This window comes from Balaenoptera musculus, chromosome 16 (assembly GCF_009873245.2).
Source record: "Balaenoptera musculus isolate JJ_BM4_2016_0621 chromosome 16, mBalMus1.pri.v3, whole genome shotgun sequence".
NCBI lineage: Eukaryota > Metazoa > Chordata > Mammalia > Artiodactyla > Balaenopteridae > Balaenoptera > Balaenoptera musculus.
In genome coordinates, this window is record NC_045800.1 from 31,957,264 (window position 1) to 31,970,196 (window position 12,933).

Below are 12,933 nucleotides of genomic sequence, written 5' to 3' on the forward strand. Positions count from 1 at the left end.
AGGAAGGGGACAGCATGACACCTGCTGAAAACAAGGACTATATGTGTTCAGGACAACAGGAAGTAGTGACCAGCCAGAAGCTTGCCCTGACCTGGTTATAAATCTGGTTACAGAAGAAAGCAGCTGGAAAGAAATTTGCATGTCCAATAGGTTTCACTATTAAAGTTTACACAACGTGGAGTAATCAGCCAAGCTGGCTGGCTACCCAGATCACATGACTATGTAGAAACATGAAACTTGACTACGTGCTCTAGCAAGTTTTACTTCTCCCTCTTGCAGGGGTGTTTGCCAGCAGCCTGCACTCTCAGAAATCAGACTCAAGTGACTAGGACTCTTGAGATCAAAGTCTTACCATGCTACTCCCCAGGACAGCCAGGGACTGCTGACGTGACCACCGGACAGTGATCTGTGGTTCGTAGAGTTACCAAAAAGAATGGATAAGCTTAATAAAATAACTGTCCCCGCCAGTCAGAAGTTGAGGTAAGATTTTCGCCATCCAACACTTTTCCTTCTTCTCCTTTTTTTTTTTTTTTTTTCAATGATCTATTGCATCTCAGAAATACTGAAATCCTGGAATACTTTGCTAGCTGTAAGGCAGTGGGGTGTCAATTGCTATAGGGAAGGGGACTTGCATTTTTAAAGAAATGTGTAGGAACTAGTGAGCTTATTCTAGCTGGCTTTGCCAGTGATGGATTGAAGTGTAAAGCTTTGAAGAGAAAATAAAAAAGAAAAGCCAAGGGCTTAGATTCTACCAATGGTCAGCTTGGAGAGTCTGAACACAGCAAGCTTTTCTAAAAAAAGTTTGGTCTAATCTGAGTACTCAAATATTTCATTGTGGATTACTATTTAATGTTAAAGATTGTTGTAATAATTTGTATTCGTTGTAGCTTTACTATCTCATTTATTTTGTGGCTGTATGTCACAAGTGTTTTGGGGAGATTAGATCTGTTTTTCCAGTGTCTTCATGTCAGAGTAACAATTATCTATAAAAAGCCACTTAGAAAGAATAAATAAACCAGAAGTGGCCCAAGGGGAAAGAATCAAGAAACTCCTCTGACCTATAGAAGAAAAGACTTCCCAAATTTTATTTTGAAGATTTTCTTTTTGTCTCATTGTGACAACATCATGGCTTTTTGAGACTGGAACTTTTAAGTGTTCAATGAGTGTTTTAAATTTCAGCTACCACTTGAACTTCAGTTTTTCACAGGGTGATGTGACACGTGTAGCAAGGAAGTTATCACAAATGATAAGGAGCTAGAGAATCAGAGCTTTTGAGACAGAATTTAAGAGAAATTAGTCTGGGAATGGCAGAGGGACAGCCCTTCACAGTTAGAATATGGGTCATATACCTGGTAGGCACTTGGTAAATGATAGTTTGAAACAAACTGCTGGTCTGGAATCAAGAGGCAGCATGGCCGCGGTCAGCCCTTTCAAGGGTGTGTTGATAAGGAGACAAAAAGCTTCTTCAGTCTTGCCCTTGGTCTCACATTGCTACACCATCATGGGAGGGGGGCAGGTAAAACAGTGCAAGTAGTAAGTGACTCAGTGAGTATAAGAAGTGAATTGGAGTAGCTGGAGAGGTTTTAACAGACAAGATGCTTCAAGTGCTAAGCTTTGTCAAAGTAAATGAACAAACCAAATCAAATAAAAACGAACATGTAGATATTGAGAACGGAGTAGTGGTTACCGGAAGTGAAGAGGCAGAGGGCAGAGGGTGAAATGTGTAAAGGAGGTCAAGTGTATGGTGATGGATGGAAACTAGATTTTTGGTGGTGAGCACACTATGGTACATACAGAAGTAGAAATATAATGTTGTAAAAGTGAAATGTACATAATGTTATAAACCAATGTTACCTCAATAAAAAATAAATAAATAAAAAGCTAGGCTTTGAGAGGCAGGTAAGATAAAAGAAGTTGGAGAATTGGAGGGAAAGCCTGATGTGCTGGGAGGGAGGAAAGACAGAAGCTGACGCTGGGAGCTGGACTTGACTAGGTCCATTTGTAGGATGACGAGGAGAGTCTTTTGCCCAACAGAGGCTGTAGAATAGGTGTGTGGGACCAGAAGGTCCTCAAAAGGTTGGATGCGTAGGGTGGGGCCAGATCACAAAGGACAGTGAGGGCTCTAACCATGGAGGGCTGGAGAACGGTTTATACAGTTACAGATGTCATGCCAATGGGCTTAAGGGAGGTTGGCAGGATGGACCGGAGGGGGCAGAACCTGGAGGCAAGGATGCTTAGTAGGAGGGGTGGTTAAGTAACCCAAGCCTCTAGTGCTGCATTCCTGGACTTGGGGCAGAGCAGTGAAAAGGGAGAGGGAAGGAAAGACATGCCAAAGAAACTAACAAGGCATGGATATTAAGGTTTCTCTCAAATGAGCAAGAGGGTTTAGAAGGTCCTTTTCAGAGATATTCCATAACCTAGGCCTATACTAAGTCTTAGAACCTCTTTCAGGATATCCAGATAGGAATTTAAGTAAAGAGAGGCAATAGAACCTAAATCACTTTATGATCCTTCCCTCGGGGACAAAGTCCAGCTTTGTCACAGAGCAGTCAATAGACAACATACAACACTAGATTAGAGGGTAGAAAACCAAAACCGTATTGTGGATAATCATATACTACATTCGTCTGCTCAGGCAAAAGTAACTTTTTTTTTTTCTACTTGGTACTGAGTTGTTTTTTACAGAATTGGCCTGTTTTGATAAATGTGCCACTGTCAATGTGGAACTTTTCAAAGAAATGAAATTGTAAACACAATGAACTTGAAGCACCATTTTAAATCTTTTCTGTAATTAGAATGGGATGGCGAGGAATAGGTCAATGAATACTTGTCCCTGTGGTTTGTATCCTCTGTCCTGACAGGTTATCATCAATTCAGAATGTTGCCGACTGTGCAATTATTTGGCATCAGATGACAGTATAAGTGAAGAGCTGTGTTCATACTCTTAGGTTTATCAAAGTTTATATGATAATTTGCTTAAATTCTTAGCCAGAAAAAATAGAGAGATAGTGAGTGTCCATCAAGGGGGAGTAAAAAAGGATGACCCTGATCTAGGGGGTATATTCCCAGGGCTGGAAAGAGACTAGAGGCAGAATGAGTGACCAGGAGGGAGGGAAAGTAGAGTCAACTAAGGAAAAGAGGGCAGGCATGATTGGAAAAAAAAAAAAAAAAAAAAAGATTCTCAAAATGAAGGAGAAAGAGAAGGTTCCAGGTGGACCTTCCCAGATGGACAGCTGGGGATGAGTAGTCAGCCTGAGAGTTTCTACTGCAGAGGAATTGAGAAAGGTGAAGTGGCTAAGTTGTATGTGACCACAGAAATGTGTGAGCACAGATTCTTGCTTTTTATCTCCCCTTGGGGCACTACATGAAGTCGATTTCTCTGTTAATGGGAATCCAAAAACTCTCAGGATCTTTTAGTTGATTCTTAGCCATGATTTTCCCTGGATTTTATAATGGTAACGATATCGTCAGAAACGCAGCTCAAGACCTGAGGTCTCAATCCTTCCACAGTAAGTATTCCTATTCATAAAAATATTACACTTCTAGGTAAACATTTCAACATTTACAGTCCTGAATCACAATGACTATATTCCTTTCAAGTTAGTGAAACTAGTTTGTAAAGGAAATTTTACGTTTTTATATTTTTAATAACCTCCCAGATGACTCATCGTCTGTGTGTGTGTAGTTTTCTTTGTAGCTCCCACAAACACATGCTCACTTATTTTTACAAATGGAAAAAGTCTTTGACACAGGTGTGGTCAAGCCAAGTCTCCCTAATCCTTATATTGTTGGTTGAAGAGTATGGTATTTTTCAGTCAAACTAACATATGTGTGAGTTTAGGAAAGTTTACTTAAATTCCCTGGTCCTGGCTACTTCAGCTGAAAAGATAGAGATAATAACAGCACCGATCCCACAGGGCTGTTGTAAGGATTAGAGTGATCCTGGCACATAGTAATTATTGGATTGAAAAATGGTGGTTATTTAATATCTTATTGTTATTCTTATTAATTCTATAGGTGTGCAATTGATTTTCTGAACAGAAACATAGTACTTTACATTGATCCTTGATAAATTTCATGTCAGTTTCAGTTCTTCTTTTTAGCTATTTTGTCTATTTTACCTGTTGCTTCTGACATCTGTGGCATTTAGCTTTGCATGGACTGTGACGTGACAAACATCCCTTCTCTGCCGTAATCTAAGTGGCTAATAAACTGTTGAGCGTGACAGAGCCCTGCCATGGGTGTCTGGGTCTCACGGCTAGGGGTCTCACTTGGAGATCCTATTTGACAGATCCTGGGACATGATTTTTCTTCTCAGGTCTCGGAATCCTCAATTGGCATTTCCAGTTACTTGACTTTTCAAGTTCAGTTCTTCAGAAACAAATTTATCTTCTTTTCACCTTTCTGCCACTAGATCCCTTTCTGGTCCTCCCTGTTTCTGTCAATGGTGTCATCATCAACTCTAAGTCTGATGCATCCTTTCCTCTGTACCTCCACTCACTTAACACAACCTCTAGTCTTTCTTTCATGATGCTTCCATATATGCCCTTTTCTTTCCTTTTCTACCACACCATCCTAGTTAGGTCCTCATCACCCTGTGTCCCCCAGCTACAAAATGAGGCGTTTGGATCTGACAATTCTCAAAGTCCCTCTCAGCTCTGATGTTGTGTGATCCTTTAGCCATGAAGACCATGCTTGAAATGTTACATCCTCTAAGGCTACCATTTCATCCCATGACCCTCAGGAAATATTTCCTGACGGAATTATCAACTTGTTTGAGACAGTTTTCAAAATATTTTCAAACTCTTTTCTTACAAAGTTTTTGAAAACTCAGAACACTGGGGACAGAGGATTCATCTAGACAGCATCCAGATGTATCATCTAGAAGGTAGCTATGATGTATTTAGAAGGACAAAGCGATTGGTACCCAAAAGGGCAGGATTCCGATTGCCAATTACTAGCTATGGGTCCTGATGAAGTCACTCAACTTCTCTAAGCCTCAGTTTCCTCAACTGTCAAATAAAACTAGAGATCTCTTCCTCACAGGCTTGTTGTGAAGACATGGGCTAAAGTGCCCAGAATATTTGTCACATGGTCAGTATAACAAGTAAATAAAAAGTAAACACAACAATCAGTACTTTTAACCCACCCTTCATGAATGACCATATGTTATCTCTCTTCCTACTCATGGTAGAAGATCCAACCCCCTTTAACTGGAGGGCAAGCAGAGCAGGAAGCTTCCCAGGGGCTCACGGTGGGTGGATAGAGCACATCCTGAATACAAGTGTGTCTTGGGCATCTCTCTTCTCATTCTTTTATAAGTTTAGATCAGAGGCCAGTGCTGAGGTGGGAGGGCAAGAGGAGGCATAGCATCTAATGGTAGAGATAAGATAGACTTCCCAGGAAGTATGGTTTCCTATTCTCCTCACACTGCCTACCTGCCTTATGTCAGCTGAGAACCTGCTCAACTAAGCTATCTTGTGTTGTACCAACGGATGCAATTCTCAGACAAGGTCTCTGTCTTCTCATGGGCCAGCTACATGGGAGCCACTTTAGAAATTTGCTTAGTGTTTGTGGATTTCAGGATCATCAGCTAGGAAAACTCAAGACACTCTTTCTCATCCACTCTGGGCATGGGTCTGCCAGGAAAACGCCAAAACCAGAGTCCCACATATTCAAGGCACCCTCTCTTCTGGATCCAATAATCACCCAAACAAACTGTGTGCTGTGGCTGAACATTCCTCCCTCTTCGTGCAATCTGTCCCCAAAGTGGCTTATGATACAATTAATTCTGTTCCAAGAACTGAACCACAATTACATTCTAGCCCTGTCTCTTACATCACTGGATGGGAGGAGATTGGGCTGGTACCAAATGCTTTAGGCACACATTTACAATCTCTTGGTTTTCCCCCACAAATGATTAACCTCATCTGTTCTGTGGAGAATTTACTTGTTTGGTGCATTTTCAAAGAGGATCTTACTATTGCCCTCATGCAATGACATGAAGGAATCTAGGCTTGTTACATGAATAAGAAAAAAAAAGAAATGAAATAATAGCTTGTTATAGAGATATTGAAACACTGGATGGCTTTCTTTGGCTTTTTAATAAACCCCATAGAAGTTATCTTCTTCTGCCCTCCCCCAAGACATAGCTGCATCATTTAGATCAGTGGTTCTCCACGAGGGACAATTTTGCCCTCCAGGGGGACATTGACTCTCCCACTTGGGTGAGGGGGTGCTGCTTGCACCTCGTAGTAGATGCCAGGGGGGTACTTGCTAAACATCCTGAACTGTGCAGCGCAATACTTACAGCAAAGTATTATCTGGCCCAAATGTCAATAGTGTTGCAGTTGGGAAACTCTGATCTAGACCAAGTGGAATGAATTCTGTGTAGAACAAGAAGCACAGATTCACTTGTATGTGCGTATAGTGACAGTATGTTTTATAATACATATCTTTGCAATTGATGTGGCCTCTGCTTGCTGGACTGATTTTCCTCTGTCTGGGATGATTTGGGTCAGGTGTTGCCAAGGGGAAAGTTCAGAAGTGCTTGAGCCTATATTTCAATGAGTTGTTTTTGAAAAAAGAATTTTTAGCGTCAAACAAAACTAGATTCCAGGAACTCCATGCACCACTGAAGCATAAGTTGTTCTCATCTGGGTAGAGAAATGAGAGCAGGAAAAGATTTCCAGACATCAGGTCGCCTTGGAATAGATGTTTCTACCTCTCTAAGTCGACTGGGCAACTTGCAGTGGACACCACTAGAGTTAGGATTAAAAAGTCAGTCAGACTCCGATCTGTAGGCTAGTGGTTACAGGGGCTGCCAACTGCCTCCCCATCAGACACATTGTGGCTCTTGCTTTGTGATTTGGATCTGTCAGGTCCCCCTTAAATCTCACTGACCTGGGACCATTCTGCTTCTTTAAGGTGACCCTGACATCTCTCTAGGTGTGATGTCTAAGCTCTCCGAAACAGCTTTAGTTTCTCATTACACTACCTGCTCAGCTTCTTAAGCCTCCAGAGACCAAGCACACAATTAGAGGTTTAAGAGGATGGCACACCTGTTGCTCCAGAAATGGGCCCCCCCCTGCAGACTGGGTGGAATTCCAGCCCCCATCCAAGTCCTGCCTCCAGATCAAGGGAGCCGTGAACCCTGAAGCATGCTCCAGCTAACTGTCCGCTAGGTTCCACTGACCTCAAGGCTCCCCAGCACACTGTAGCGAAGCAGCTTTTGTGCCGGGCTCTGATGTTGGAGCACAGGTGCCCAGGTCTGCGGTAGAAACCCTCCCTCAGAGAAGCACACCTCCTGCTGTGGGCTGAGCCTCTTACTGGCTCATGTGTTCCCATCCCCGGTTCTACATCCCTCAGTGGGCAGCTTGTCTTCCTTCCCATGCCTGTACCTCGCTCCACAGCTGAGGACTGTCTGCTCCCAACAACTCCTCCCTCCAGCCGTTGCTGCTCCTTGTTTAACCCGCCTTCTCCTACCTGTCCTGTCTCACCTCCCTTCTGAAAGGTCATCCATCAGCAGCTATATCTGCAGGCTGATTTTCCACTCAGGTGTTTTCACAACCCTTTTACAGCATCATGGTCTAGGACCCCAAACAGGCCGTACTCCCTCAGTCCAGCATGGCTTGTTTCAATGCTCATTTGCACAGCAAGGCACGGAAGCCAGCTTAAGGGATGTATTGCATGTCCTTGATGAGCGGTGCTTCCCCGTTGGCCACTTTCCTGAGAAAGGAGCTCGTTATCCCAGGGGCGTCTCTGCCTCCCAGCAGGCAGCTGGGGGGCCCAGATCTCCTCCAGGTTTCAACCCTCCCCACGGTGTAGGGAATACACAGCAGAGGCCACTGAGTTTCCTGGGCCTGTGCTGTGCAGTCTCACAGGGCCCCATGCTTGGTTTAATGTCTGCTGTTGCAGTCTTAAGATTCTCAGTAATTTTGAACTAGTAGCCCTGCATTTTCATCTTACACTGGGCCCCAGAAATTAGGTAGCCAGTGCTGGCCACAAGTTCCGTGAGCCCCCTCGGCTGAGCCTCTCCCCCTGCATGTGTCAGGACACAGACATCAGTGGAGAAGCCTCTCCTTTCCCCTCCCCAGCCCCCAAGTCAGAAAGGTTTACTGGGAAGTAAGATAGAGAGGCCATCTCTCTAGTCCCTCAGGTAAGAGGCCCAGAGAGGTGAAGTCACTTATCCAAGCTCACAGCAGAAGGCCTAGTCTAGAGCTACACCTCCATGTTTGCCTTGCTAGGAGGAGGGAGGAAACAGCAGGCCACACCTTCCTTTTTTTTTTTTCTGTGTTATTACTGGCCAGTACAACATTCTAGCTTAGTCTGGTTCTATATTTTTCCTCGACTTTTTTTTTTTTTTAACTAAAAAGCAGCTAATTTACTAGTCAGAAACCCCCAGTGAGGCCCTACAGAATATTACTGTCAGTATTTCATGCTATTACATGTTTCCAGGTCCAAACTTGAATTTCACACTGACTCAGTCATGTTGGTACCATACTGATACTATATATTTTTCAAACGAATGCTCCCCACACTTGGTTCATGTAAATCTGAGAGAGTGAGTTATAATTAAAAAGAGCAGAGTTGGTCTTATATGGGACTAAGCATACAGGACCCATGTTGTATAATTTAAGAAGTGCCCCAGAAAGGTGATTTTTGCTGAACTTTGGAATAAGGCAGACCTGGGTTTGAATACTTGCTCTGTACTCCCTGCTCTTGGTCTTTGAGCAGGTTACTAATCCTTTTTAGCCTCAGCTTTCACCTGGAAAATGGGAATAATAATATATAATTATAATAGGGGTTGTTGTAACAGTAAACAATTAAATAGAGAGTAAGAGTTCAGTCAATGTCCCCTCCCCACAAATCCCCTCCTGGCCTGGGCTCTCCTGTTGCCCCAGTTGTGTCATTAGGAGACATCCTCCTGGGATAAGGTGTGTCTCAGAGTCCTGGTCAAACTTAAACATCACTATGTGTAAGAGGTTAAGGCATTAAGCCCTTAGCCGTCACTAACATCCAGGGGGGAATCTAACAGCTCAGACCCCTGGGGACAGAGGGATGGTGCTTCTGTCTCCCGCCCAGAGGTGGCTAATCTATGGTTGTAAGTTGAAAAGAAGGGGACATTGTTCAGGAAAGTGGTGATAAGAAGGAGGGAAAGGTCAGAGGAGGGAGACCACACCTAAGTAAAGGGGAGTTTCCCAGCCGGGAGGCTGTGACTGCAGTTTGCTTGGACCAGAGGATTAGAGAGTTGAGCTCAAAGGTAGAAGGAAATGCCCTCCCCCATTGACTACGTTGTTGCTGTTTACTTTAGAACTTTACTTGGTTCAAAGTGCAAAAAGCTGCAGGGTGAAGAGTACCTTTTAAGCATGTTTGGCATATTAATGACCACACCTGATCCTGGACAGGAAGGAAACAGTCATTTTTAGTGCAAATAACTACAGTAGAATCAAATACAAACATGAGAAGTATACTTTCAAAAAGGAAAATGACAAATGTAATATCACATCACTGGAAAACTGGACCCTCTACATTTATGTAACTATTTTGCCTTTTGAATTGTCTTTACAGCCTGTTCAGGGTCAAAGTCTGCTTTTTACAACTGAAAACCTTTTGATTTCATGTCATCACCACATATACAGATTATCACAGTTGCCCAACCAATCCCAGATGACTGGTCAAATTCACCTGATGAATGCTGAAAACAACTCTTAACATGACTAAAACAAAAGCTATTCGTGTGCCTCAAAAGTAAATTGGAAAAAAAAAAATCTGCTTTAAAATTGCTAATGACTACTTGGGACGATGAACTGTTCTGCAACTAGTTACTGGTGGTGATTGCACAGCACTGTGAATTTACTAAATGCCACTGAGTTTGAACAACTTTGAAATGGGGTGGAATGATGAATTTTTGATAATGAAATTATTTTCCATATTTACCATAAAATATTATGAGGATCCATGATCATATTTTTGTTCGACCAATTAGATACTGTGTCAAAGCTGTTTTTTTTTTTTTTAAATATATTAACTGGGGAATTCCCCGGCGGTCCAGTGTTTGGGACTCAGGGCTTTCACTGCAGTGTGCCCGGGTTAGATCCCTGGTCGGAGAACTAAGATCTTGCAAGCTGCGCGGTGCGTCCAAAAAAGTAAAAAATGTTTTATCGATAAATGTTTCTGGATGGTAAACACTTAAGAATGTCAATGCTTCCTTCCACTTCAATCCCTACACGTGATATTCCCCAATATCTTTTTTTCACTAAGATCCCAAAGAAATGAGCTTGAGTCAAATTTTTTCAATGTATCGGAAATACCATTCTGCAAAATCTCTCTTTACTCCCTGAAAATATCTATGCTTTTAGCTATAGAAATGAATGCCCAGACAAGTGGGTGTACCATGTAGACACACCTACGGCTCATTTTTTTTCCACATGAAGGCTAATTTTTTTTTTTTTTTTAAAGATCCTTTACTTTTTTTTTTTTTTTTTTAAGAAATTCACATTCTTTTATTTATTTATTTATTCATTTATGGCTGTGTTGGGTCTTCGTTTCTGTGCGAGGGCTTTCTCTAGTTGCGGCAAGCGGGGACCACTCTTCATCACGGTGCGCGGGCCTCTCACTGTCGCGGCCTCTCTTGTTGCGGAGCACAGGCTCCAGACGCGCAGGCTCAGTAATTGTGGCTCACGGGCCCAGTTGCTCCGTGGCATGTGGGATCTTCCCAGACCAGGGCTCGAACCCGTGTACCCTGCATTGGCAGGCAGATTCTCAACCACTGTGCCACCAGGGAAGCCCTGAAGGCTAATTTTTTAAAGAACACGCTCAAATTCTTAAAACATATTCCTTTTCTAGAATTACATAGGATTATATTTTCAGAATTTTCTGAAAATGATTAGAGTTACTTATTTATCCTTGAGTCTTACAAATTTGAGAATCATCAGTTTCACACAATAATTTTTATGTTGTTAGAGAAAAGACTGTAAACATCACAAAATTCCTGCTACCAGAACCTAGTTAGAACAAGAAGCAAATCAGAGCCCAGGGACTTCCCTGGTGGTGCAGTGGATAAGAATCCGCCTGCCAATGCAGGGGACATGGGTTCGAACCCTGGTCTGGGAAGATCCTACATGCCGCAGAGCAACTAAGTCCGTGCGCCACAACTACTGAGCCTGCGCTCTAGAGCCCATGAGCCACAACTACTGAGCCCGCGTGCCACAACTACTGAAACCCACACGCCTAGAGCCTGTGCTCCGCAACAAAAGAAGCCACTGCAATAAGAAACCCACACACCGCAGAGAAGAGTAGGCCCCGCTCGCAGCAACTAGAGAAAGCCCGCACACAGCAACAAAGACCCAAAGCAGCCAAAAATAAATAAATTTATATAAAAAAAATAGGTTTTAAAAAAAAAAATCAGAACCCAGTACAGGATTAAATAACAGGACCTCTGGGGGCTCTTCCAAACCCATGAGCCTCCCTTAACTTTTTTGCTTTTCACAACCTGCTTTCACATGTTTTAGGAAGAAGCTTGCCTCTATCCCAGCCCCTCCCTGCTGTGTGGGTGAGTGAGGGCAAGCATCAGCAAGAGGAAGGAAAGTGCTGCATCCCTACAGACCCCTAAAATCAGGGAGGGGGAGAGCCTGACAATTTCTGCTGTCACATCAAGGGGCAAATCTTCTAAGAACTTTTTACGGCTAGTATAACCTAGTTTCCTGTCATCTCATCAGTGTCAGAACGGTGTGGCCCAAGCCTAACTGCCTCTGATAGGGTAGAGTATGAAAGGAGTTTTTTGGAAAGGAATCAGGGTATGAATAGGATCATCCTTGGTCCTGGTTATGCCAAGTCAGCCCAATTTCGGTCTGCTTATAACCAAGATCAGCAGTCTAGACTTGCCAAAGACTATCACAAAATATTTGCAGATCTCAGTGGGAAAAAAAGAAGGAAATGGTGGAGCGTCTGCAGAAACTTGCAAATTACTTTCTCTGGTTAATAGGTGGTTAGTAAGACAACCCAGGCCGCGAGATGCTCACGTGTAAGGTGCACACATGCCCCCACTCCAGGACTCTTAGGTGGCCTTTCTGACTAGGGTGATAAGAAGGGCACACGGGGATAGCTACCCAGGTCTCCTTGCAGCTGACCTCAGCCACTCTGCTTGTGAGCCTGTTCTGGACCCAGAGAGCCCCTGCCACATTCCTTCCTGCCGCCTGCACGCACTGCCCTCTCTTTCCGCCTCTTCCTGCCATCTGTCCCTTCCTCTTTTTTCTCTGCCCCTCCCTAAAGACTGAAACAGGCCCCTAAGAGACCATGCAACCATCTGGCAACAAGTCTGACCTTGGGGACTAGTGGCAGGGCAGTGGGGGCACATGTGTCCCCGGTAAAAAACTACTTGGCTGGTAGAGGGATTGGATGCCTTCTCCAGGGATGGAGAGGAAGGTGCCCAGAGAGGCATGTGGTGAAGCTGGTCATCCACCCTGGTGAGGGGCCCAAGCTGAGACAAGTCAGCACATGTCATCCAGGGGTGGTTGAGAGCACGGGTTCTGGAGTCAGATGGCCCGATTTTGAATCCCAGCTCTGTTGTTTATTACATGTAGGACCTGGGGCAAATTACTTCTCTGGGCAAATATTTTCTCACTATAAAAATTAGGATAATCACAACAATGTGAATATACAATGTGTATGTGAATACACTACTGACTGTACACTTAAAATTGGTTACGATCATAAATTTAATGTTATGTGGTTATTTTTGGATCACACTTTTTAAAATGGGGATAATAATAAGACCTACCTCACAGGGTTGTGAGGGTTAAATGAGTTAATGCACGTGAAGTACCTGGCACATAACACATGCTCAGTGAGCGCTGGCGTTCACTGTTGTCGCCACTGATTATCCAACTGACCACTAGCCTGGCTCCCTGGGCTTGGGCTGTAACCATGGCT

At 43.5% G+C, this 12,933-nt stretch overlaps 1 protein-coding gene across 2 annotated transcripts in view; it reads left to right on the top strand.

Annotated features, from left to right (window-relative positions):
• Positions 1–224: 224 nt before the first annotated feature.
• BLNK (B cell linker) overlaps positions 225–12,933 on the top strand; it is a 79,715-nt gene continuing 67,006 nt past the window's right edge. The window contains exon 1 of one of the 2 annotated variants that reach the window (XM_036828663.1): positions 225–480. In XM_036828663.1, coding sequence (XP_036684558.1) covers positions 434–480 — 47 coding nt within the window. In that variant the 5' untranslated portion in view covers positions 225–433. The remainder of the gene's footprint in view (positions 481–12,933) is intronic. The other variant, XM_036828662.1, reaches the window with a different exon arrangement.